This window comes from Monopterus albus, unplaced genomic scaffold, assembly GCF_001952655.1.
Source record: "Monopterus albus unplaced genomic scaffold, M_albus_1.0 scaffold250.1, whole genome shotgun sequence".
Lineage (NCBI taxonomy): Eukaryota > Metazoa > Chordata > Actinopteri > Synbranchiformes > Synbranchidae > Monopterus > Monopterus albus.
The window spans coordinates 1,982,377-2,009,507 of record NW_018128130.1 but is presented as its reverse complement, the minus strand read 5'-3'; the positions used below and the strand labels follow the sequence as shown (position 1 = coordinate 2,009,507).

The following is a 27,131-nucleotide window of genomic DNA, read 5'->3' as shown; positions in this document are numbered from 1 at the left end:
CTGTAGGCCCACAGTGAGCTCTCAAGGGACACGAGTGATGAGTAGTTGCTTTCCTGGGCTTGACTTGTAATTGTACAGTTTTAGTTTGTCTGTGTTGTTGTGCAGGTCAGATTGCAGACTGCACTGGAAAAAGATCATTGTTAGCTTGGGTCTTGCAGCTCATACTCCAACTGGTTTTTCACCATGCTAGCGGCATGCCTCGAGGGATGGCACTGTTGATTTGCTCTGTACTGAAATGTCTCAACACCTGCTGAATGGATTACCATCAGAATTTGTGCAGACATTCTGTAATATTTTAGTGCTATTTTCAAGCCAGAATTTCAGATTGTCCAAAGCTCAGAAGCTGTTGACTTTGCAGTGAGGTTATTTGTCCAGATGAAGGTGAGCCATAGTGCCAAGCTGTGCATAGCTGAACACAGGAGGAGCATTTAAACCAAAGAGCAGCCGTCCCCGCACTTGAATGTGCTTCCCTGACACCCCCGACAAGATCATCAAATAGAACCAATGTAGACTCATTCGTATGATGTTTTTTCTCATCTTGGTGTTTCCACCCCTTTCATACTGAAGACAGTATTTTGACCCTTTCTTATGAGACTACTGAAACAGATCAGTCTCTGGCTGACAGCACCCACCAAGTGGAGTTTGACATGTTTCACTGCCATTCTCACATAGGAGACTTTTATGATATTGTACTTTACTGATTCACTCAGGTTAAATTTATAGAAAGGCAGGCAACTGGAGAGGAGAAGAGAGGAGAGAGGAAGCTGTGGAGTGGACAGCAGTGAGAAAAATGATATGGTTCTGAGGAGGAAGACTGCTTTCTGTTCTCTGGATTGCAGGAGTTGAACATGTTATTTGGAAGTCGAGAGCTGCTCATTTCTTTTCTCACAGTGAATCCATTGATGTAGGTTCATCATTTAGCCTGATATTATTAAAGTGAAAACTGCTGTCTGTTTTGTAATCACTGAAAGTGCACAAGACTTGAATGACAGGACTTGCACTTGCTGCATGTAAAGGATTTTTCTGCATATTCATGAATTCATCCATGCATGAATGAACATTAAAAATAGAATGGAGCAAATGGGTCTGATTATTATAGTGTTTGTAGGAGGGATTGTTATATGTCATGGTACATAGTGTGTGTGGAACATTATGCTGTCATGCTGGCTTCTCTGACTCATGTAGTTCCTTAACACTTTAAACTAGGGTGTACAACTTACTACCACATATGCACCATGCAAAGCTAAAGACAAAATCTTTGCTAATAATTAGATAATTGGCTTAATTAGGGTTAGGGTCATATATTAGGCTTAGGGAAATGTCAATTCGTATAACTTGTAAAGCATATATAGTAGAAGCCACAGGAACCCCATATGAAGTAGATGATCATATTCTATATGATTTATATTTTCGTGTGTCTTGCAGCATACATCTGTATATTAATGACACAGAACAAATTTTTTTATACTTTTGTTAGCATTCTTGATGATAAGCTACTAGTAATGTGAGCATACATGTTCCTTTGTCATGGAGTTCATAGCAGGACATAAGGACATTCTGGCATGTCTTGGTTTAACTTCTTTTGCTTCAGTCACACTTGAAGGGGGGTGGCACAGTGTCATGGTGGTCAGCACTATTGCTTCACAGCAAGAAGGTTCTGGGTTTGAGCCCCAGCTGACCCGGGGCCTTTCTGTGTAGAGTTTTCATGTTCTCCCTGTGCCTGCGTGGGTTCTCTCCGGGTTCTCCGGCTTCCTCCCGCAGTTCAAAGACATGCAGCTTAGGTTGGCTGGTGACTCTAAATTGCCCGTAGGAGGTTTTCCATGAAGAGACAGAAGACCGCCTGAATCCCCAGAAGACCTGAGCCAGGTTCTCCTAGGTGGTGGAACAACATACCTGCCAAGTACAATGAAAACCTGTGTGCAAGTGTACTGAGGAGAACTGGTGTGGTTTGAGTGGTGGTCACGGTGTATTCTCTCTTTTGATGAATAAAATCTATTCATGGTATTACAGCTGGAAAGATTGTGTGCAGTACTATGCACATTAGCTGTGGCATATAAACTATGTTGAAAGATCAGCATTTCTAAACCAGATACTTGATATGTTGAAGGTAATTTAGAAAAGGTTTGTCCACCCAAGAAAACTAATTTCAACCATGAACTATCACATTCACTATATATATATCGTGGTCAGCAGTCTTTAAAGCTGCACTAATCAAGAGCATTTTAGTGCCTTTACATTTTTGGGTCAGTCTCACATCAGCTGCATTTCAAACAGGAAAGACACAAATTAACATGAATGCATAATCCTTGTCAATTAGAGACAAGTACCATAAAGGGGTGGAGCCATATAAATAGACAAATCTGAGATCCCCCATGGGACTTAAATAGCGCCTTGTCACTGGAGGGGCAACAACATGGCTAAGGGGGTTTAAATGTTTGCATAGGAAATCCCAAGCACAGAACCCTGGAAATCATTAGAAAATGTTAGGGTGCCCTAAAGGTTTCACCTCCAGCAGCAGCAACAGGCAGACATTGTTTATCTGAATTTGGTGGAGATCAAAACGGAGGCAGACATCTGAGTTACCCAGGTGTTACCAAGCAGTGTAGGTTTGTCTGTTGTTTCACAGCTGCTGTTTTGCATATCCTTATAGAGTAAGGCCTCTATCTGACAGAACTGAGAGGTTACTGATTTTTGATATGTATTTGAGGCATTTACTTTTCTGTTCTGCAGGATGACAGCACCGGAGAGATGATCTTTGATGAGGTTTTTCATGCCTTGTCGAGGTGCCTGGCCGGTCTGGCTCAACCTTTCAGAGTCCCTGGAACTGATCAGCTTTTCAAGCCTAAGATCTTCATCACCATCTTGGTGTATTCATCAATTATTGGCCTCACGTCTCATCAGGTCATTTATAGTAGTTTACCTGTTTTTGTTTCCTGGATGTTCTACAAAAGGCTCTACAGCCTTGGAATGAATGATCTAAATCTCAGAGTAACTTAAACCCAGGTTGAACAGCAGTGTTCCCCTGCACCTTCTGGTTGAAAGTGTGTTCCACCTCTGGACACAGCCAGTGTCACTGTTGGATGTGGGTGCTTGCACCTGTTAACCCTTAAGAAAGAAGTGTTTGAGAGTGAGGTGTCAAAAACTGTAGCAGGTCAGGTATTCACTGTCCCATGAGCCACCATTACTGAAAAACTAAACAAACAGTTTTTATAGAGTCAGTGGAGATGTCCTCACTCTCCTCCTTAATTACCCCTACTGTTAAGCACACCCAGCAGTGATGTCACAGGGTTCTGAAGCACACCTGTACATCACTGCAGCAAGGTGAGAAGTTAAACCACTGGAGGTCAGCCCAAACCAAACTTCAAGGGGCTAAGTTACTCTTTAAAGAGTACTACAGCTACATTACTTAAATCCCCCTGTATGTATCCTTATTTAAATGTGGTTATTTAACTGGACTTAAACTAAATTGAGCCTAACTGCAATTCATGGTAGGCTTTTCTGATTGCAGACTCCTAATAGTACATTACAGGTATTGTATTTGTTTCCATATGATATATAAAGCTGCTGAAGATGTTGTTAACAGTCCCCTGACATCCTTGATTCCCCCTGCAGGTTTTGGTACAGGGTTGTCAGCTTGACAGAACAGACCTCAGTGAGTTTCTGCATCACATCTATCAGCAGCTCAGAGCAGTGGAGAGCAACATCGCAGAGGTCCTGCAGCAGCAACACGAACAGGCAACAACGGTGCTGAATGAATCCTTTCTTCTTGATATTATCAATCTCAGCTTCTCCAAAATTGTCAATGATATGGCTGGTGATGTTTGATATTTTCATTAGTCAACAAATCCCTCATTTAGATCCAAACAGCACCGAAGGTCTCATACTAACAAGTATTGTGCATCAAAGTCAGATGTACTATTCCTCACACAGCTTTACTGTTCTCCAAAACATGGATGTCTGAACAAAATTTCACATCATTAGTACATGCAGTTGATTTTGGTTTTGTTGTACTTGATGTCACCATTTACTGGTCATGTGAAGGTGTTTTAGTTTTCAGTTTTGAAGATGTATTTATTTTTCCTGTGCATTTAGTCTGTGGAGCCGGTTCAAAGCTCAGATCTTCATAATAACAGCATGGACATCCAGCCCTACACCAAGCAGGGCATTTCCATGGTGTCAGCTGATATAAGTCTGGTCAGCATGGTACGCCAGGGCATCCTGGCCCTTCAGTTGCTGCCCCCAAACTCCAGTGCAGGTAGGTTTGTCTTAAGTATCTGAGGTTCTTGATCGAGGGTTTGTCTAATTCATTATAAAATTATTTCCTGGAAATTCTCCAGATTACCCCCAGCAGCCAGGCTTTCGACAGGACAGCTGCTGCACCTGCAGCTTTTCTAGATCCCCCTGCCTCTTATTTCACCCTGTCAGACTTTCTCTTTGAAGCTGCCCACCAGCAATGTTGCCGTGTCAAGTACACATTCTGTCTATAGTAGAGGTTTTTAAAACTTATTTCAATATCAGCTTCCCACAGGTACAGAATACATGTTTACTGTATGTGCTTAGAGGTGGCGGTTTCTCTGGACACTTTGCAGCGTTGTTTCTAAATACTGCACATGTTGTCAGATTGTTCAAGCTGCTTTTTTCAGGTGCTTGTGTTTCACCTACTTGCACGTTTTTTTCTCAAGTTGCAGCGTGTTGACCTCTCAGTGCCACTGTAGGCTAGCATCTTTGTTGTTCATGACATCGTCCTCCTGGCTTTGTCATGCTCAAGTTTCCATCCTGCAGTGCAGTTTTTCCTGTTTTGATATCTGACTGGTGTGAACAAAGATTTAAGACCTGAGGATGCTTCAGATAAACTAGGTCATACGTCACGAACTGAAAAGTCTGTTGTCATAGCCATGTTCTCTCTGCACCCAGACAATACTGTCTTGTAGTCTTGACACACACAATTTCTGTTTGAAGACATCCATGCTGTTGAGAGAGTATTGTGGCAAGAGTGAAGATGAAGAGCTTGAGAGCGAGAAGGCCAAATCTTGCTTACTTTTCACATCTCACATCTGACCAAGCACTGTGTTGCATAATCAGTTTATATTGGGAGAAATGACCTTTTACACAAAAGAGGCATATTATGTGACTTCATAATTAAATAACAGATTCAGTAATTTAACTTGTGTCTGTTCCAGGTATCATTATAATCACAGATGGAGTGACTAGTGTTCCTGATGTAGCTGTGTGTGAAACCCTGTTGAACCAGCTCAGGAGTGGAGCCATTGCCTGCTCCTTTGTGCAGGTACCTATGACATGTTTTGTGTTATTGATATGCTGTGGCTTAACTTGATGTCATATATATTAGGGAATGCTGTTAGTTTCTGTGTCGTGTCTATTCAGGTGTTCAGTATTTGTGGGTTTGTCATAACATTTTTTTAAACTAGTGCTTGCACACCAGCATTCCAGTTTTAATCATGGTGGCGGGTTAGAGAGAAAAGACTGAGAAAGGCTGAAATGGTGTTAGTGTGTATGCGTCATGTGAACATTACATGCTGAATATAAAAATGCTGGATAATGAATGGAGGAGATGTTTAGAAGCTACTACACTAACATCTCTGACTACTCTTCTTTGAATTGTGTTTGTCCCTTCAAGGTTGGAGGCGCATATTCATACGACTGCAGCTTTGGATACATCCCCAACATAGAGCTGATGAAGTTCATCTCATTAGCCACCTTTGGTTCATACCTGCCCAGCTGTCCTGAAGTGGACCCACACAGCCAGGAGATGAATGCCTACCACAAGGCCTTCTTAATCTACTCCTTCCTCAAGACCTCTGAGTCGATGAACTCGGAGTACTTCTGTGGTGAGATATGCAGGCAAATCATTGTCATAGTACAGTGGTGTGAAAAAGTGTTTGCCCCCTTACTGATTTCTTATCTTTTTGCATGTTTGTCACACTGTAATGTTTCAGATCGTCAAACAAATTTATATATTAGTCAAAGATAACACAAGTAAACACATCATGCAGGTTTTAAATGAAGGTTTTTATTATTAAGGGAAAACAAAATCCAAAACTATAGAGCCCTGTGTGAACAAGTGTTTGCCCCCTAAACCTAATAACTGGTTGGGCCACCCTTAGCAGCAACAACTGCAATCAAGCGTTTTCGATAACTTGCCATGAGTCTTCCACAGCGCTGTGGAGGAATTTTGGCCCACTCATCTTGGCAGAATGGTTGTAAGTCAGCCACATTGGAGGGTTTTCGGGCATGAACCGCCTTTTTAAGGTCATGCCACAGCATCTCAATTGGATTCAGGTCATGACGTTGACTAGGCCACTCCAGTCTTCATTTTGTTTTTCTTCAGCCATTCAGAAGTGGACTTGCTGGTGTGCTTTGGATCATTGTCCTGCTGCAGAACCCAAGTTCGCTTCAGCTTGAGGTCACAAACGGATGGCCGGACATTCTCCTTCAGGATATTTTGGTACACAGCAGAATTCATGGTTCCACTTATCACAGCATGTCTTCCAGGGCCGGAAGCAGCAAAACAGCCCCAGACCATCACACTACCACCACCATATTTTACTGTTGGTATGATGTTCTTTTTCTGAAAGGCGGCGTTACTTTTACGCCACACATAATGGGACACACACCTTCCAAAAAGTTCAACTTTTGTCTCGTCTGTCCACAGAGTATTATCCCAAAAGTCTTGGGGATCATCAAGATGTTTTCTGGCAAAACTGAGACGAGCCTTTATGTTCTTTTTGCTCAGCAGTGGTTTTCGTCTTGGAACTCTGCCATGCAAACCATTTTTGCCCAGTCTCTTTCTTATGGTGGAGTCATGAACACTCACCTTAACTGAGGCAAGTGAGGCCTGCAGTTCTTTGGATGTTGTTGTGGGGTCTTTTGTGACCTCTTGGATGAGTTGTCGCTGCGCTCTGGGGGTAATTTTGGTCGGCCGGCCACTCCTGGGAAGGTTCTCCACTGTTCCATGTTTTCGCCATTTGTGGATAATGGCTCTCACTGTGGTTCGCTGCAGTCCCAAAGCTTTAGAAATGGCTTTATAACCTTTTCCAAACTGATAGAGCTCAATTATTCTCTTTCTCATTTGGTTTTGAATTTCTTTGGATCTCGGCATGATGTCTAGCTTTTGAGGATCTTTTGGTCTACTTCACTTTGTCAGGCAGGTCCTATTTAAGTGATTTCTTGATTGCGAACAGGTGTGGCAGTAATCAGGCCTGGGTGTGGCTAGAGAAATTGAACTCAGGTGCGATAAACCAGTGTTTTGACAGGGGGGCAAACACTTGTTCACCCAGGGCTATATAGTTTTGGATTTTGTTTTCCCTTAATAATAAAAACCTTCATTTAAAAACTGCATGATGTGTTTACTTGTGTTATCTTTGACTAATATATAAATTTGTTTGACGATCTGAAACATTACAGTGTGACAAACATGCAAAAAGATAAGAAATCAGTAAGGGGGCAAACACTTTTTCACACCACTGTAAGTTAAATGATGTCAGCCCCTAAATGTGAAATTTCTGACATTTAATCACTGGAGCTCACACTGGGCGAGAGGCAGTGTTCGCCCTGGACAGGTCACCAGTCTATCACGGGACTGACACTTAGAGACACACACTCCTAGGGGCAATTTAGAGTCGCCAATCAACATAAGCTGCATGTCTTTGGACTGTGAGAGGAACCTTGAGCTCCTGGAGAGACAGTTAATCACTATTGAATCCTTAAATTGCAAGGACAAAAACAGAACACTGAAATTTAAATACCACTGAATTTATTACACCAAAATATTTGGCTTTGAAAAGCACCTTTCTAAAATGTAATGTGGGTTGAATTTAACTTCGTGAAATTCTCAATAGACTGTTTCAAGCTGTGCAGTTTCACTACACTACTGTTCAGAGGTTTGGGTTCACCTCAGTTTTTCCCGTTTTTATTTTTACATTTGAGCAGTTCATGTCCAGTGAAAGGCCTTAACTGCTACAAAGCTAAGAAGTAAACCACCAGAGATAAAACAAGAAAAAAAGAAGTTGCCAAAATCATGTAATTTGTTTAAAGTTCATGTAAAACACTCCTTTTTCAGGGATCAAATAAGTTAATTTTTTCAGCTGTAGTGGGACTAAATGTAGAAAGTGTTAAGTTGTTAAACCCTATCTAGATCACCTGAACTAAAGAAAGTATACCTAACCTTACCACCGTGATCCCTTTCAGGGAGCTTTCTGTAGTAAATGTGCCACTTTTAAGGTGAAGCTCTCATAAAATGAATGTTTCCTGTTTTATTCTGTTGGATTTATGTTCTATGACATTATTTTTTAGATAGGAAACGATATAGTGTAGGCAAGCTGGTAGTGATGATGATGATGATGATGATGTTGAAAATAAATAAACATACATACTAAGCACTTCACTGCTTTGTAGTTTCCCAGCACAAACTATTCAATGAGCACTTGGTGTCAGCCAGTGGTAACCCTGCCCTGGTCATGAGGAGGAAGAAGCACACAGAAAAGGAAGTCCATGCTCATTTAATCAGTGTGGTGTCTGTGCGGCTGAGAGAGGGCTACACCATCAGAGAAATCAACCTTACCAAAGGTGAATGTCTGTGTTTGCAAAAGTCTCAGATATTTAAAAGTGCAGGAGCAAATAGCTCAGATGGTGCCGTGTTAGATCTTCCTCTTCACTGATAGTGATGCTCCTGGTTCCATAAGGTGGGACTCAGCTTGAGGTGAAGCTGGTGTTGCTGTGGAAACACAACATGCATATCGAGTACCTGGCAGCCGCCTCCTGGCCACTGGATCCAACCAAGAGAACCACTAGGGTGGAGGTGACAATGGAGGGAAGCTATGATATCCTGCATGACATCAGCTGCACCCAAAGGAAACCCATCACCAGCCCGTACCGCACCTCAGTCATCCGACGCTTCTGGAACACGCTGCAGAGGTACAGCTTCTGTATCTGGGGGAGCAAAGTATATTTTTTTCAGTACATTAAACAAATACAGAGTGTGCTAATTTTCACTAACAGGTGGACCATAACATCACAGTGGTATATTTAATAGAGATTGACTCCTAAATCTTTGTTTACTAACTGCATGTGCTGTGTGTCCTTCCAGCATCAACCAGACTGATCAGATGCTGGTGCACCTCCATTCCTTTAATTCAGTTCCTGAGAACTACATGATTCCTGAGAGCACTAAAAATGGAGTTCCTCTGTTCTACATCCCTCCTGGCTCCACTACCCCGGTACTGTGCACACCTTTATTGATCATACCTAACCGTTCTGGTCCTAGAGAACTCCTCTCCACTTCAGTGTACCGTTAATAAAATAAACATACAATAGCAATGAAAACAGGTGACCTCTTTGGAGCTGAATTCCATTTATTTATACATTTTTCTTTAAATATAGTCTGATTTTTTTTTTGTCTTGAATAGATTATTTATCTATTTAATTTAACTAATATAAATCCTGGTATTGTTCTTGTCCATAGTTAACACAAAGTCTGAACATTCACAGTGTAGGCTGGAGAAAAGACGTGAACTCTTTGGCTCATGACATCAACAAAGCTACCTGGAGTCGGGAGTTAACAAACCTGGTCTCCAGTCTGCAGGTGTGGGTTAGAGCCACTGTGCTAGTCACAAGAAGCATCAGCTGGTGGGTTAGAGCCACTGTCCTAGTCACAAGAAGCATCAGCTGATGTGAAGCATGCCTCACAAAGAACATCTCATTAGACCTATGATCAAGACCTGTTTCAAAGAGTTTAGACTATAAATGGAGACAGGTCAGCGATGACCACTCTCCCTAGAATCACTTGGAATCACTAAGGGAATCGCTCCTGCTCTCCAAAAAGGATCACTGCACCTAAGGTTTCCCAAGGGGAGGTGATAGTGGTGCACTGGTAGAGTAGTTGTCTCCCAACCAGAAGGTTGAAGGTTCGAATCTCAGTGCCGGCAGTCCACATGTCGAAGTGTCCTTGGGCAAGACACTGAACCCCCCCGTTACCCCCAATGGTTAGAGCCATTGGTTGAGGTGGTGCCGCAGATGGCTGCCATCGGTTCTGTACTGGCAACAAATTCCTTGCATGTAACATACTTGGCCAATAAAGGTGATTATCCTGATTATCCTTATCCAAAGTTCACCATGGCACTCTTTGACAGCAGTGGAGAGCAGCAGCGATTCCTATAGTGATTCCAAGTGCTTCTAGGGAGAGCGGTCAGAGCTGACCCATCTAAAGCACTTACCACTATAATTTTACTGTAGAATGACAAACCATTACAGATCTAGACATCTGAACAGAGCGCTTGAACCAGCTTACAACCAAGAATGAGCAAAACAAAAACAAAGGTGACACCTCAACCGCTGAGGGTACTGCTGTTGTTAACTTCTTCTTCTTCTTTAAAGTAGTTTTTCAAGCTGTCAAAAAAGGTCAGTTCAGAAAGTTGAGGGAGGAAACTCTTTCCAGGAGGCTTGAAATTGTACAACAAAGGGTCAGGTTTGCCAAAGTGCCATTTGCCAACTGTCAAATGGTGGCTACCATTTACCAGGTAGAAAGTAACTGTTAAATTACACGTCTATTAAAAACCATTTAAAATGTAAATGGTAAATGGACTGTATTTTATATAGCGCTTTCTCACAATGTGTTGCACTGGCCAAAGCGCTTTACAGAAGATCATACATTCACCCATTCACACACAACATTCACACACCGATGACGACAGGCTGCCATGCACCGGCGCTAGTCAAGCCACCGGGAGCAATTCGGGGTTCAGTGTCTTGCTCAGGGACACTTAGGCGTGCGGGGAGACCGGGAGTCAAACCACCAACTTGCTGGTCAGGAGACGACTGCCCTACCTCATGAGCCACAGCCACCCCCAGTGGATCGCACTGTTGCCTTGGGTGATGTGCTCCTTCATTACATAAACACACACTGTAGTTTATTCTGACTCAGTCCCACAGAGACAGACTAACATGTTGGTGTTTTCACAGGACTTGTTGACAATGTGAAAGTTTAAGAATAATGCCACCCTTATCCTTTCAATGTTAAAATGCTGCAATTGAATGAGTGATGGCTACTGTATATTCCACACTGCTCATCTGCCTTTGCTATCTCTTAATGACCTAAAATCCTTGCTTCCTGTCTTCGTTTCTCCTTCATCTGAGTGGTCTCCTCTGTTTCCAGGTCTTGTCCCTGCAGCATAGTGGATCCAAAGACTCCTCCCAGTCCCAGTTTGCTTCCTACTGGAAGCCTATCCTCTCCATGGACACTAACTTTTGGCAGAGATGGCTGCACATGCATCGCATCACTGTCATCCTTGAACACGACATGTGAGAAATCTGTTTTACAGTTTTAAAGCTGATTAGCACAGCCTAGTTAACAACTTCACTGGTAACACTAAGACCAGAAAGAAAAGGGGAAAAAGAAAACAATAAATTAAATGGTTGAGTGAATGTTGAATGTATATGAAGTGGACGTAGCGACGTGTGGCGTTCCCCCTGCTGGAGCCAATGTGACACCCAGATTTGCAGGTTAAGGTCAGTGTCATCTTTTCCACTTGGAGCCAGGACCTTCCTAATAAGGAGTTTGAAACTGATCGCTAGCTTGCTGAAAACACTGGCTACACTTCCCTTCTGCTACCTAGTGAACCACAAAATGTTAATGTTACACACTGCCTAGTAATAAACTATATTTCATAATGGTAATGTCAGTTTCACCTGGTGCATCAAAACATTAACAATGCCACCTGTGCACAGAGATGCAATCTGCTATCTGATTAGCAGTCCAGCTGGTGGGCCACAGAATGCAGATGTATGGATTTAATGTTAATGTTAGTCAAATATGCTGACAAGCTATGTATCACAATCAAGTAATGTATAACTTAAGGAAACAAGGAATGACAGCATTCTTTGACAGTCTTATTACTGTAACCCCTTATCCAGAGCCACAGTAGAGCTGCAGTCTGGAAAAATGTTTGTTATAGAAACAGATGCTCTGAAAATCCAAGAGAACAGCAGATGAACCATAGTTGTGAATCAGCGCCCACAGATTTGGTTCTATTTGTTATGGTCTGTCAGGCCTTCATTTCATTAATCATTTTTCCCCTCTAGGCCTGCCCCCAAACACCTACACACAGCTGGAAATAATGGACGTTACAGTACCATTCAGTGTCGGATCTCCCACTCTGCCCTCACATCGCTGCTGAGGGACTGGAGCAGCTTCGTGCTGGTGGAAGGTTACTCGTATGTTAAACTCATATACAGGTGAGACCATTCTCAGTTTAGGTCAGTGGTTCCCACCCCTCAAGGGGACCCAAGATAAGCTATGGGGGAGAGGTAACAAAATGATTAACGGGATAAAAAGGAAAATGTGTATTTTGTGTATAATTTGTTTAAAGGGCTCACAAGCCAAAAAGGTTGGACGCCACTACCTAAGGTCACAGCACACCAGCTCTGCTCTGGAAAAATAGTCCAGTTCCTCAAAGCTGAATGAATTCTGTCTTCACAGCTCATCAGACCAGCCTCCGACCTCCTTCTACCTGGTCCGTCTCATCTCCAAGGTGCCCTGCATGGTGCTGCGTCTGGGCTTCCCTATTGGTACACCAGCCCATGTTAGAAACAAGGTATGGAGCAGACAAAGTCAGAGAGGTGCTGATTCCACCCTGTGGCTCATGTTGTACCTTCTGGCGGTGAGGTATTAGCTTGCATTATATTGTAAGATGATAAGAGAATGCTACTAAAGGCTGTTACTGCTGTTTGACACTCAGCCTGTGAGTCGCAGGCTGTGTCAGTGGTTGAAGAAATATACAGACTCTTTGTTTAAGTACAAGAATCAGTGCAGCAATGTAAGAATACTCCATTTCAAGTAAAAAGTATTTCATTCAAATCCTACTTGAGTACATAAGAGTTAAAGTATCATTACCAAAATGTACTTCAAGTATAAAGTTGTTGTGACTGATATACTTGCATTAAATTAATCAGTGCCTTGGCAGCATTTTACTGTTGGAGCTGCTCTGGGTGGAGTTAGTTTTAACTACTTTAAATGAATTGGCTAGTTTAATCCAGAGATTTCCAGAGTGTTGTCAGATAAATCAGCTAATGGTCAACAAATTCTACTTCAGCATAATTTCAGCTATCAAAATGTTCAGCTCTTCAGGGACAGTCATGCGTCTCTCTTGCCCCATTCAAATGAATGGGAAAATTCTATTTCAGCATAATTTCAGCTATCAAAATGTGCAGCTCTTCAAGGATATTCCTGCTTCTCTTCAGAAGTTTTCTAAACTTCATACTTTTGAAATATTTAGCTTTATTTTGAAAATCTTGCCCCATTCAAATGAATGGGAAAATTCTACTTCTGCATACTTTCAGCTGTTTCAGCTATCAAAATGGTCAACTCTTCAAGGACATTCACACTTCTCTTCAGAAGTTTTCTAAACTTCATACTTTTAAAATATTTAGTTTTATTTTGAAAATCTTGCCCCATTCAAATGAATGGGAAAATTCTACTTCAGCATACTTTCAGCTAACAAAACCATTCAGGTGTCAAAATATTCAGCATTTTCAGGGCGATCTTTCAGCACTCAGCATCCATACACGTTTCTTCAGAAAATGCAATTCTCTAGTTTATTTTGTGGTCTTATTCTTAATAATGTAGTTGTTCACGTGTTATATGTTTTAAATCGGATCTTATGTTAAGCACTTTGTTTGGCTTTGGCTGTGTTAAAGTGCTCTTTAAATAAAGTTGAGTTCAGTTGAGTTGATGAAGAAGCACTTGGCTTGTACCAGCAGCCTCCTCCCAGGAGATCTGCTTCATCTCCATTCAGTCTTATTTTTTTATGCTCAAAACATTTTAAAATTCATTGTATTGTGGTCATCAATTTCTTCCTAAAGCACCACAGATTGATACTGCAGTAGAAGATTTGCGTGAAAATCCAACAGTCTGTAACTCGGTAACATCTGAGCAGGCTAAATATCTGTGGCAATAGGAGCTGTATTATCTGCCATCAACATTTGGTGACAAGTTGTCTTCAAACCAGTAGGCACATGCATCACAGTGCAAAACAGCACATTGGTTATGACAATATGGCGGATGTGACGGTCGCACGTGCATCTGGAGCTCCTGTGTTTGCCAAGGTTCGATTAAAACCTGACGTGTACACAACTATTGATGGTAAAGTTATAGTAGAGGAATTTTTGCATTTCCCCTGTTGGCAGTCAATACCTTTGGCACTGAGTGGATTGAGGCTTCGAAGAAAACGCTCTTTGAAGTCTGCGTCACTACCCAGCATAACGTCTTGCATAAGGGAGTGCATAAAGACGTTAATAATGTTAAGGCTTGCCTTAAAGTTTTGAACGAGTGTGGGGAGGACACCCCCAGATTTGTGTCTCACTACTGTCCATGGCGGTGTGTTGTCGGATGCAACAGAGGCCGACCACAGTATCCCTTTGGCAGGTGAGCAGTCAAAGGTGGTGGGTGGCCCCAAAGGGTCCGAGGGTCTGGTGCTGCCTGCGGGGGATAGGGCTACTGGAACACTCTGGAGAAGCATCGCCGCCCGGTTCCACTATGTGGAGCTTGGTGGCTAAAAGGGGGCAACATCAGCTAAAGAACCCGGCTGGCGTTAGGCCTGCTCCTCGTGTAGGCATAACCCTAGCAGGTCAGAGGAAAGCTGGCAACTCTGTTGTGGGTACCGGAGGAGCTGGAACTATTAAGACGATTAAGACCAAGATGGTCAGTGTCTTTGCAACAAAATTCTCACCACACTTGGAAGCCGAAGTTTTACGTACTTATTTGAAAGAAAAACTTGGGCATGACGTCATGTGTCATAAAATTGTTTCGGGAAACACTAGGTTTGCTTCTTTTAAAGTGTCTGCTGAATGCAATGAAGTGGATGACATGTATAATCCAGAGCTATGGCCCGAGGGTACATTTGTGAGGCGATATTTTGAACCACGTAAATTTGTTGGTGGTGCTCATGCTGCTCACTCTACCCGAGCAAGGCCCTCTCCTGGAGCAGATACTAGCTCTAACTAATTTTTATGGATCTTAAAGTAATCTCATATAACTGCCGTGGCCTCCGTTTAGGTCATAATGTGGAGGATAAAGTTCGTCACACTGTGGTTAAAGAACTGCTGGAACAATGTGACATTCTATGTTTATAAGAGACTTTTCTTGCCAAGCAGAATTTATGTAGACTCAACTCCTTGGACGATAACTTCCTTGGCGCTGGAGAGTCTACTACTGACTTTGGGCTCAGTATTAAGCATGGCTGGTGGTGTGGCTATCTTGTGGTCTAAGAGGTTGGACCCAGTGGTTAGTGTGGTTAGGCTTGATGAGGACTGGTGTACTGCAATACGCCTGACTCTGGATAACAAGGAGCTTGTGTTTTTAAACGTCTATGCTCCTTATGAATGTAGCCAAAATGAAGAGAAGTACTTGAACAAGCTTGTTTTTATTACTTCTTTTATACATAGCAACGGGTATACCAGCATATATATTGTGGGTGATATGAACGCAAATATATCAGATAAGGATTTTTTGCAAAGCATATGTTGCACTTTTGTGCCCATAATAATTTGATTTTGTCTAGCAGTGAGTTCCTGCCTAGTCAGAGCTTTACATACAGTATATTAGTGAGGCCTGGCATACATCATGGCTCGACCATTGCATTTCTATAGCTGATGCACATGCCACTTTGGCAGATATAGACATTCTTTACAACATGTCCATTTCTGATCATATTCCCGTAAAGATGACCCTGAGACTTGATTTTATACCTATTTTAACTCGGTCTAATCACAAACATGTAGGTTTGGACTGGTCCTCTCTTTCTCCTGAGGGTCTTGCCAGTTATCGTAATGTCACTGATAAGCGGTTACTCTATCACGTTACCTAGAGAGGCGGTTATGTGTAATGATCCTAATTGTATAGATGCTAACCACAAGACAGATATCTCTTCCATGTATCTTAATATTATCCGGGTGCTGTTGGACGCGAGTGTGCCGTATCACAAAGATAAAGGGAAGCGTAAAACTATGCCTGGCTGGAGCACCTATGTGGCTGAATTTAAGGCTGAAGCTCAGGATGCTACACCTTCCTGGGCTCTTGCCGGTAAACCCAGATCTGGGCCAATATTTGAGCTTAAAAAGCATGCCACTGCGAAATATAAATATGCAATACGGTTTACTGTGAAAAATGAACAAAAGATGAGGTCGGACTCTATGGCGAAAAAACTCATAACGAACAATATGAAATCATTTTGGAAGGACGTCAAGTACATTAACAACAGTAGATCCTCCGTACCTCATACTATTGATGGAGTCTCTGATCCTGATAAGATAGCTGAGTTTTGGCGGCGTCATTACTGCGAGTTATTTAACTGTATTCCGAGAGAATTTTTTCCGGTGAGTGGGGTTGACTTTGTTGAATCTTTTAAAACCAATGAAGTTTTCAAAGCAATAAGTGATCTGTTTGAAAATAAGGCTACTGGGCTGGACCACATCTCTGTTGAACATCTTAAGTTCAGGTTGTCTCCTCTTCTAGCCATTTGCTTCACTGCCTCTGCTATGCACGGGCTTCTACCTGACTCTTTGATGTCAGTACTGTTGGTTCCTATGGTGAAGGATAAAGTTTGTGTGCTCAGTGTTTGGGGAACGCCACGATGTCAAGTATAATGCTGTCAAAAGTGTCATTTTGATATGCGGTACAAACGAGGACAGGTCCCTTGTATTTCCTTCTTTTAACTTGTATGATAATATTTTAACTGTGTGCAATTTGTATTTGGGTCTTGTCATTAATGACTGTTTGTCTGATGACGAGGATATATATCGGCAGTGCCGCATGTTGTACGTACAAGCTAATATACTGGCATGGAAATTTGGTGCATGCTTGGTGGGAGTAAAATTGGCTTTGTTTAAAGCTTATTGTACTTCCTTGTACACTGCCCATATGTGGTGTAATTATAAAAAGGGCAGTCTTCAGAAACTGTCGGTGGCTTATAATGACGCCCTAAGGATATTATTGAAAAGGCCTAGATGGACTAGTGCTAGCGAATTGTTCGTGTCATCGCGAATTAGTACATTTTCTGCTGTTTTAAGAAACCTGATGTTTAAATTTATTTGTCGCTTGAATAGTTCAAAAAATCATATTTTATTGTTGACATGCGTTTTACTTCTGCTCTCTGGAAACACTGGTATGCCTGCCTTTTAAAGGGACAGTAGTTTTATGGGTGTTCTTTTGTTCTCGTTTTTATGCATTTTTCAGTTTTTATTGTTTCGTTTTAAACTGTTCTTTTATTGTTTTTATTTGTTTCTGAACGTGGACCTTGAGTCTGTAATAAAGTGTCATTCATTCATTAAGTGGTGACACTGGCCACATCTGTATAGACTCGCTCAAATATCAGAATTGCCTAATGCCTGGTATCTTTTCTCTGTGGGGACCCATTATAGTGTTTGTGTGTGTCATCAGATTGTGGATGAACTGCGAGAGCAGATCCTCAAACTTCGCTTCCCTCATCGTGTTCAGAACAAGGAAGCAACCCCCAAAACCAAGAGGAAGGTTGTTGGACATGCATCTCCATCCAAATCCCCCTCCATCCCTGCTCCCAAACCTGCCCTGTCAGACAGGCCCTGTGTAGTGGTGCTCAATAAGCCTCTGGAGAAGCTGCTCATCAGGTCAGTGCATATGATAGCAGGTCATCATTAAAGAACCAGCCAGCACAGTAAGCCTGACACTGTTCTCTTTACATTTGACACATTCCCAAAGTTTGCCCTCTCTCTCTCTCTTATTTGTTAGAATTCCTAAATTAGAAGTATTGGTTACTACTGGCTGGGACTTCATACGAGTCCAACTGTGATGACACCAAAAAGCTGCATCCGTGTGTTCTCTGTGTGAAAGGAATCTGTCGTCATCACTGCACTGATACACAGTGTTGTACATTGTAATCGCAGGTATGAGAAGCTGCCATTGGACTTCAGGACTCCCTTCATTTTCAACATGGAGAACTTTCTGCAGCCCTCCAACAGTGCCGTGACCATGGCAGCCAACCGGACAGCCTCCTCTACCCTGGCCTCTCTGTCCCGATACTTCCTGCACCAGCGCTGGGTGTGGGCCGTGCAGAGCAGCCAAGGGGCAGCTGTAGCCATGCAGGCTGTTGCTCACATCCTGTCCATGCTTTCTGAGTGAGTTCACACACAGTTTTGCCTTATTTGGTTGTGTTTGTATTCAAGTAGTACTTATCAGTGTAAGGAAAGGCCTTCCTTGCTTTTTGTTGCAAGTTCTTAATCTTTCTAAAGAATAATTAAATTAATCAGTCTGCTTAAAATGATTAAATAGGAAAAATTCTCCAGTAGCTTTGTGTACAGCTTTGTAACTGTGGACAGTCAAGGCCTTTATTTGAAAGATTGATAGCAAGGGCGGGCCTTTATTTCTAAATTTCCTTTGTTTAATGAATATGTTTGATCTTATTTCACTAAGAAGCCTTCCTGTTTTTCATTTTTTAAATTAGCAGCTGATACAAAGTCAACTCTCCCTCCATGTTGACTTGTCTTGATAAGTTCAATATAATGTACAGTGTACAGTAGAATATACAGCAGTATGTCTGTGTGAGCCATACTCGCCTCTCTGCTGCTCACTGTTTGTCAGAAATCTGAATGAGAAGCAGAAAAATGTTAGTCTTTTGCAAAACAAGGGAAATTTGTTTTTGTCTGTGGTTCATACAGGTACTCAAATACTGCTTCCATACACTACTTAATAATAATAACAATAATAATAATAATAATAATAGCTTGCTTGTTTCATTTTCAATATGGGAAAATTCATTGGCTGTCAAGTACACAGACTGTCAGCCATCCTAATAAGCATCATGCCTCCAGCCTCACACCAGCAGCTGTGTACTCTAAATGGAACACAGAAGCGACAGTGTCCCGAATTTTTAAGTTCAGTGTAAAAGGGGCTTAAATAAATAAAAATTTAAAAAAGCTGCCATGAGGAAGGGTCAAAACACCAGCGGCTTGCCATGATCTCTGTGTAAAAGGGGCTATGCTAAACACAGATTGTTAGTGTATGGTACGTTGCAGCAGACTGATATAAACATAATAAACAGTTAAACGGTAAATTCTTAGCAGAACAATTCAAAAAAGCAGAATCTGTGTGGTGACCAACATGACCTGAGGTTACTTCTTTCATTGCACAGTAAAGGCTGTTCTAATTCTCCTGTGACATAGCAGCTGGGTTGGTTTGGTGTGAAATAAGCATCTTTTTGGAACGTGTTGCCTGAAAACCTCTCTCGATGTCTGTGATCTAAAGCATACGCTTATCAGAAGGCTTTCACTTTGCTGCCAGCGGAGAGGGCATTGTAAACATGGTGATCGAGCTACCAGTGAAGGTAAATGCGGGCTGATTTGTCAGTACTGTAATGTTACTGTACATGTGTGTGCAGAATTATTAGTGGTCCTAATTAGTTTCTACTGAATTTCATTGCTGGCCTCAGGGCATGTCGGGAGACGTGGACAGAGAGAGTCACTCTTGTATCGTCCAGTACATCCTCTTTCCACCTCACGCTACCTCTACTAAGGACAGGTAAAACTTTATCATCTGTATAGAACACCTTGTTTTGAAGACTGATCAGATTGACAGCTTAAAAAAATGCAGCCTCCTCAGTCATTTGAATGGGGTGTTGCTGCTAATTGACTAGGAAACATTTCAACATGCAGGTTTGGTCGAGCTGTGGTACATAAGCTAGCCTTGTTGTCTTTTCATGGGACTCCAGCTTCTCCACTGATGATGACAATGACACCGAGGTGGAGGCTGTAGAAGTGGACACAGAGCTGAACCTTGTGACAGAGTGCTGGGTAGAACCGCAGAGTGGCACAGTGATGAACTGCATGGACCAGCATCGCCACTTTCAGGGTCTCAAGTACCAAGACATCCCTCAAGCAGTACGTGTAACTAGTTTATACACAAACTAGTCCCTGAGTAGCACACTCGGATAGAACTGAGGGTGATGGTGTGAATCTGCAAAGAGGAATGTCACAAATGTATGTAAGGTTATTTGCATTTAAGAAGCATTAAGTTGTATTTAATAGTGGCCTGCTCTGTTGTTATAGATCTTCCCAAGGGATCTGGCCTGTATGTCCACCATGATGACCTTTGAGTATTTGAGCCAACTCTGTCAGAATAAGGACCAGGTCTGCTCACTGCCAGCTCCTCCTAAGGATGTGAGAGGTAATACAACACTCAACTGTTTAGAAAATTACATTTCATTCATTGATCCCTTGGCACTTGGCATACTGGGCATTCCCAAATGGTTCTAGAGGAAGTGTTCATCACAGTTGTCTGTGTGTACAAGATGGTTCACATTGTTACCTTTACCCAGGGGAGTCCATTGGTGGTTGAAACGATGTCAAGCCCAGGCTTTTAATGTGAAAAATCACCAAGAATTGTTAAGTTTTGTTTACAGAAGCTTAACTGTGAAAAAACTGCTCAGCCATTAGTGAATGAAAAAGTAAGGTATTTCTCTCATGCACTTCATGAAACGGTGAACTCCAGGCTGTGGACGAAGCATGCCTGTGGAACAGACGGGCATGGCTAACAGGATCGAATAAAAACCAGGTCACTAAAAAAAGGCCAGGTGAAAAACACTGAGGATTATTTTAACATAATGCACATTTCCATGGCACTGCTCTTGCTCTTCTGAACCAGTCACTTCTACTTTCTCCCTCTTATTTGTTAGAATTCCTAAATTAGAAGTATTGGTTACTACTGGCTGGGACTTCATACGAGTCCAACTGTGATGACACCAAAAAGCTGCATCCGTGTGTTCTCTGTGTGAAAGGAATCTGTCGTCATCACTGCACTGATACACAGTGTTGTACATTGTAATCGCAGGTATGAGAAGCTGCCATTGGACTTCAGGACTCCCTTCATTTTCAACATGGAGAACTTTCTGCAGCCCTCCAACAGTGCCGTGACCATGGCAGCCAACCGGACAGCCTCCTCTACCCTGGCCTCTCTGTCCCGATACTTCCTGCACCAGCGCTGGGTGTGGGCCGTGCAGAGCAGCCAAGGGGCAGCTGTAGCCATGCAGGCTGTTGCTCACATCCTGTCCATGCTTTCTGAGTGAGTTCACACACAGTTTTGCCTTATTTGGTTGTGTTTGTATTCAAGTAGTACTTATCAGTGTAAGGAAAGGCCTTCCTTGCTTTTTGTTGCAAGTTCTTAATCTTTCTAAAGAATAATTAAATTAATCAGTCTGCTTAAAATGATTAAATAGGAAAAATTCTCCAGTAGCTTTGTGTACAGCTTTGTAACTGTGGACAGTCAAGGCCTTTATTTGAAAGATTGATAGCAAGGGCGGGCCTTTATTTCTAAATTTCCTTTGTTTAATGAATATGTTTGATCTTATTTCACTAAGAAGCCTTCCTGTTTTTCATTTTTTAAATTAGCAGCTGATACAAAGTCAACTCTCCCTCCATGTTGACTTGTCTTGATAAGTTCAATATAATGTACAGTGTACAGTAGAATATACAGCAGTATGTCTGTGTGAGCCATACTCGCCTCTCTGCTGCTCACTGTTTGTCAGAAATCTGAATGAGAAGCAGAAAAATGTTAGTCTTTTGCAAAACAAGGGAAATTTGTTTTTGTCTGTGGTTCATACAGGTACTCAAATACTGCTTCCATACACTACTTAATAATAATAACAATAATAATAATAATAATAATAGCTTGCTTGTTTCATTTTCAATATGGGAAAATTCATTGGCTGTCAAGTACACAGACTGTCAGCCATCCTAATAAGCATCATGCCTCCAGCCTCACACCAGCAGCTGTGTACTCTAAATGGAACACAGAAGCGACAGTGTCCCGAATTTTTAAGTTCAGTGTAAAAGGGGCTTAAATAAATAAAAATTTAAAAAAGCTGCCATGAGGAAGGGTCAAAACACCAGCGGCTTGCCATGATCTCTGTGTAAAAGGGGCTATGCTAAACACAGATTGTTAGTGTATGGTACGTTGCAGCAGACTGATATAAACATAATAAACAGTTAAACGGTAAATTCTTAGCAGAACAATTCAAGAAAGCAGAATCTGTGTGGTGACCAACATGACCTGAGGTTACTTCTTTCATTGCACAGTAAAGGCTGTTCTAATTCTCCTGTGACATAGCAGCTGGGTTGGTTTGGTGTGAAATAAGCATCTTTTTGGAACGTGTTGCCTGAAAACCTCTCTCGATGTCTGTGATCTAAAGCATACGCTTATCAGAAGGCTTTCACTTTGCTGCCAGCGGAGAGGGCATTGTAAACATGGTGATCGAGCTACCAGTGAAGGTAAATGCGGGCTGATTTGTCAGTACTGTAATGTTACTGTACATGTGTGTGCAGAATTATTAGTGGTCCTAATTAGTTTCTACTGAATTTCATTGCTGGCCTCAGGGCATGTCGGGAGACGTGGACAGAGAGAGTCACTCTTGTATCGTCCAGTACATCCTCTTTCCACCTCACGCTACCTCTACTAAGGACAGGTAAAACTTTATCATCTGTATAGAACACCTTGTTTTGAAGACTGATCAGATTGACAGCTTAAAAAAATGCAGCCTCCTCAGTCATTTGAATGGGGTGTTGCTGCTAATTGACTAGGAAACATTTCAACATGCAGGTTTGGTCGAGCTGTGGTACATAAGCTAGCCTTGTTGTCTTTTCATGGGACTCCAGCTTCTCCACTGATGATGACAATGACACCGAGGTGGAGGCTGTAGAAGTGGACACAGAGCTGAACCTTGTGACAGAGTGCTGGGTAGAACCGCAGAGTGGCACAGTGATGAACTGCATGGACCAGCATCGCCACTTTCAGGGTCTCAAGTACCAAGACATCCCTCAAGCAGTACGTGTAACTAGTTTATACACAAACTAGTCCCTGAGTAGCACACTCGGATAGAACTGAGGGTGATGGTGTGAATCTGCAAAGAGGAATGTCACAAATGTATGTAAGGTTATTTGCATTTAAGAAGCATTAAGTTGTATTTAATAGTGGCCTGCTCTGTTGTTATAGATCTTCCCAAGGGATCTGGCCTGTATGTCCACCATGATGACCTTTGAGTATTTGAGCCAACTCTGTCAGAATAAGGACCAGGTCTGCTCACTGCCAGCTCCTCCTAAGGATGTGAGAGGTAATACAACACTCAACTGTTTAGAAAATTACATTTCATTCATTGATCCCTTGGCACTTGGCATACTGGGCATTCCCAAATGGTTCTAGAGGAAGTGTTCATCACAGTTGTCTGTGTGTACAAGATGGTTCACATTGTTACCTTTACCCAGGGGAGTCCATTGGTGGTTGAAACGATGTCAAGCCCAGGCTTTTAATGTGAAAAATCACCAAGAATTGTTAAGTTTTGTTTACAGAAGCTTAACTGTGAAAAAACTGCTCAGCCATTAGTGAATGAAAAAGTAAGGTATTTCTCTCATGCACTTCATGAAACGGTGAACTCCAGGCTGTGGACGAAGCATGCCTGTGGAACAGACGGGCATGGCTAACAGGATCGAATAAAAACCAGGTCACTAAAAAAAGGCCAGGTGAAAAACACTGAGGATTATTTTAACATAATGCACATTTCCATGGCACTGCTCTTGCTCTTCTGAACCAGTCACTTCTACTTTTCTGTTCTTGTTCTGGGCTACCTGGAGGGTTTTATTGTGAAACATCTGTTAAGGAATTGTTGTGTTTTTTGCCTGTGGAAGATGGAAGTGATTGGACATAACCAGTCATTTATTACATTTATGACAATGTACTCCAGAGAGTACATCATGTGTGTGTTGTATGTTTACTAATATGTGTCCTCTGCTGCAGCTGGTTCTGTTCAGGATGTGCTTTCTGTGTAATGTGAACTCTGTGCATCGCTTTATTCAAAGTGATGGCTGGGTTTCCTCTGTGTGTGCAGGAGAAGCTCTGGCCTCTGAGGGCAACATTCACATGATTCCTTTCCAGTTTGACCTCATTCAGCTGCTGCCCAAATGCCAGCAGGTTGAACTCTTCTTCCTCACATTAAGTACAGGTACTGCACTCATACAGTTCATCTGCACAGTTTGCTTCAACTGTGAGAACAATACACAGCCATCGTTAAATAAATCATTTTTGTAGCAATTTACAAAGAAATAATAAAAAAAAAAACCTGAAGAAAGCTTGAAATATCAGGGAATACTTTACCAGGTGCTTTTTTAAAAACCAGAGTGAGTGTTCCTTGTTGTTATGTGTCTTTTCCCCTATTTGTCCTCAGTGGTGGAGAATGAGGAGCAGATTGACAGCTCCTCCTGTCTGCCCAACGAGCTCCTGCTCAGCCTCTTCCACAGCAGCCTGGAGCACGAGCTCAGTGACAGAGAGATCCCTTTAGCTGACAGCGACCACGTGGCCTTCATGCAGCACATACTGGAGCGCGAACGAGATGGCCATGTTGCTCCTTTCTCCTTACCTGTTATTAAAGGTCAGTACATGTCTGTGCATCTCAGCTTAGCTGTTCTTCTAGTCAGTGTATGAAACTCGGTGAAAGGCTTGCTTTTACATTAACAGACCTACAGGACTTTTAGGTAGCACCATTCATCTCATATCATAAGAAAGATGCTCCCTGGGTAAATCCCTCCTCCCTTAACTCATCAATGCAGATGCACTCAAGGAAGTGGGATACCCCCTGCCGAGTCAGTCTCTTCTGATCTATCATGGTTTCTGTCTCTTATATTTTTTGTTTTGTCAGAAGAGTGTGTGAAGCCTCCAGAACGACAAGACACTATGACATCATTTCACACCACTGGCAGCAGCAAAGAGGTGACGGGATCCACCAGCACTTTACAGGTGTCTGTCCTTAATCAAAACTTAATATTCACTGAAGTATTAAAGAGGTGATATAATGGAAAACAAAAAACACAAGCTTTGAGATGGATTAGGGTGAAGGCAGAGGTCCTCCTGCTGTCAAATAACTAAACTTTGTCGCTGCTGTGTTTTTGCATTATTTAAAATTTTGATTCTCCTGCATCAAGAACAAGATGTTTTGAAACCCTACTGGTGACATCACAGACCATGAAATGAGATATGTGAATGTAACCCACTTCAGGGTATGTACATGCTCTAGGTTCATAGAAGCTTGAAGATGGAGCAATAACCAACATACGCTGTACTTTAGCACAATGAATTTTTAGTGAAAATTATTTGAACAATAGTATGCAATATAAGAATAAATAAAATTAAATGGGCCCCCTTTTTAACAAAAATAAATAGTCCTTTAAATGGATGGAGTTTTATAAAGTTCAGGTTCCCCTTTTTTTGGGAATGCTACTTGGGGCTCCTCAATGTTCAAGTCAGTCCCAAGCTCAGTAAGTCAAATAGTCAAAAGTCAATATCTCTGGATCCAAGTTGAGTTGGTATCAGTAGGAATGACTGACGCAATCCTACCACATACACAGATAGATGATCTGTCGCTTTGATGATTGGATACCATGGAATCACACTGGGTGGCTCGCCATCACAAGGTTCAATCGTCCCTCTCGACGGCTGCTGATGATCTTCCATACTCCATTCCCGCCAGCGAAATCAAAAAATACTTGCCCTGTATTTACAACTGGGCTTTTTTTTTTTCTTAAGTCAAGTCATGTCGTATTCATCATTCATTTAGTTCAAAATATTGTAAACATTTTATACATTCACCATGTATGAACTTATCTTCTTTAAATAATCAATTCCAATATTGTGCGTCCACAATCAATAACTATATATTGTGAAAATATACAGGTAGTTTTAACAGTGAAGGATCCCTTTAATTTGTGCTCTTGTTTTTTTTTTAGCACTGCATAGTATATTACCATGAATTATACACTTCTGCCATCGACTAACACATACACGAACACATATCACACATGAATTAACAACATAAACCATACTCTTACTCTCGACCTGCTACTAGCTAACGCTAGCATATCATTAGCATAGCATGCTAACATTCGTTGGCACTATGAAATAGCTTACCAAGGGTTCTGTTTTTCAACACCTAAAGCTTTACTCCTTCAGGTTGTCTGACGTTAAGCTCGAGCTCCCTCGAACTTAAGACGAGTTTCCAGTTTTTTTTCTGTTTTAAGAAGTTCTTATGGACTTTTTCTTTCCTCTTTGTTTAGCATGCGTTTAACCGTACACCATGTTTTTCACATTACGTCTTTTACACAGTGGCACGACTTCCTCTCCTGTGATTACAAAAATAAAACTTCCGGTTTTCAAAATAAAGCGTTTGATACGTGAAACCATTAAACCTAATTATAACACACCTGTACCCTTTTATGAGGTGGGTTACATAACAATATCAAATATCCGGTGATTTTCCAAGTGTCTCAGTCAGTGACATCTAAGTCGGTTCTGAAGGAGTGGCGGCTGCCATCTCCCTACCTGAAAATTTGCAACATCTCTATGCGTTAGAAGAAACTTGTGCTCCACACGTTACTTTAAAGATAACTGAAGGGGGACAGGCAAATTAGGCCCAATGATAATGCTTGCCATCTTCATGCCCCAGACTACTCACAACCGTTTCACTTAGATGTTGATGAAAAGAACGGATATGTGAATGCCGTTCTGTTTCAAAAGGGGGAAGGTGGGAGCACAGACAGAAAGGTTCTGATGTACTACAGCTCCAGACTTGACAATGTAGAAATGGGACATCCTACATGTGTCAGACATTCGGCTGCAATTGGAAAGGCAATAATGAAAACTTCACACATAACCATGAGCAACCAAACCATTGTACATACCACTCACGGAGTCAAAGCTTTTCTGGACTCACAAGCGTTCACGTTGTCAGCCCATGGAGTTAACGGCCTCCAACAGCTTCTGAACAAACCCCATGTCCATTTTTCTAGCTCTGACGCCAATATGGCCTCCCAAATGGAGACTGCACAGGACCATGATGGTGCAGCTCAAACACAAAAGGAGATGCAGCTGCATCCCTCCTTAAGTAAATAGCCCCTCCCAGAGGCACAAATGACCTTCTATTGTGATGGACACAGCCATCACTTACCAACAAGCAGCCTCATAGCGTCTTATGCGGTGATAGAAGAAACACCCGCTGGCTTAGAAACCAGAGCAGCCCAAATCTTACCACAGCCTGCCTCCGCACAATTGGCAG

General features: G+C 42.0%; 1 protein-coding gene across 1 annotated transcript in view; it reads left to right on the top strand.

The window, feature by feature from the left end:
• Nucleotides 1-27,131, top strand: part of szt2 (SZT2 subunit of KICSTOR complex) — a 145,314-nt gene that overhangs the window by 5,941 nt on the left and 112,242 nt on the right. Inside the window, exons 5-29 of the mRNA XM_020620906.1 lie at nt 2,731-2,901; nt 3,613-3,744; nt 4,093-4,255; nt 5,181-5,287; nt 5,639-5,849; nt 8,416-8,586; nt 8,703-8,934; nt 9,107-9,236; nt 11,171-11,316; nt 12,097-12,249; nt 12,494-12,608; nt 17,450-17,655; nt 17,932-18,162; nt 19,289-19,367; nt 19,473-19,561; nt 19,752-19,920; nt 20,089-20,199; nt 20,817-21,100; nt 22,227-22,305; nt 22,411-22,499; nt 22,690-22,858; nt 23,027-23,144; nt 23,916-24,029; nt 24,252-24,455; nt 24,723-24,820. Coding sequence (XP_020476562.1) covers nt 2,731-2,901; nt 3,613-3,744; nt 4,093-4,255; nt 5,181-5,287; nt 5,639-5,849; nt 8,416-8,586; nt 8,703-8,934; nt 9,107-9,236; nt 11,171-11,316; nt 12,097-12,249; nt 12,494-12,608; nt 17,450-17,655; nt 17,932-18,162; nt 19,289-19,367; nt 19,473-19,561; nt 19,752-19,920; nt 20,089-20,199; nt 20,817-21,100; nt 22,227-22,305; nt 22,411-22,499; nt 22,690-22,858; nt 23,027-23,144; nt 23,916-24,029; nt 24,252-24,455; nt 24,723-24,820 — 3,771 coding nt within the window. The remainder of the gene's footprint in view (nt 1-2,730; nt 2,902-3,612; nt 3,745-4,092; nt 4,256-5,180; nt 5,288-5,638; nt 5,850-8,415; nt 8,587-8,702; nt 8,935-9,106; nt 9,237-11,170; nt 11,317-12,096; nt 12,250-12,493; nt 12,609-17,449; nt 17,656-17,931; nt 18,163-19,288; nt 19,368-19,472; nt 19,562-19,751; nt 19,921-20,088; nt 20,200-20,816; nt 21,101-22,226; nt 22,306-22,410; nt 22,500-22,689; nt 22,859-23,026; nt 23,145-23,915; nt 24,030-24,251; nt 24,456-24,722; nt 24,821-27,131) is intronic.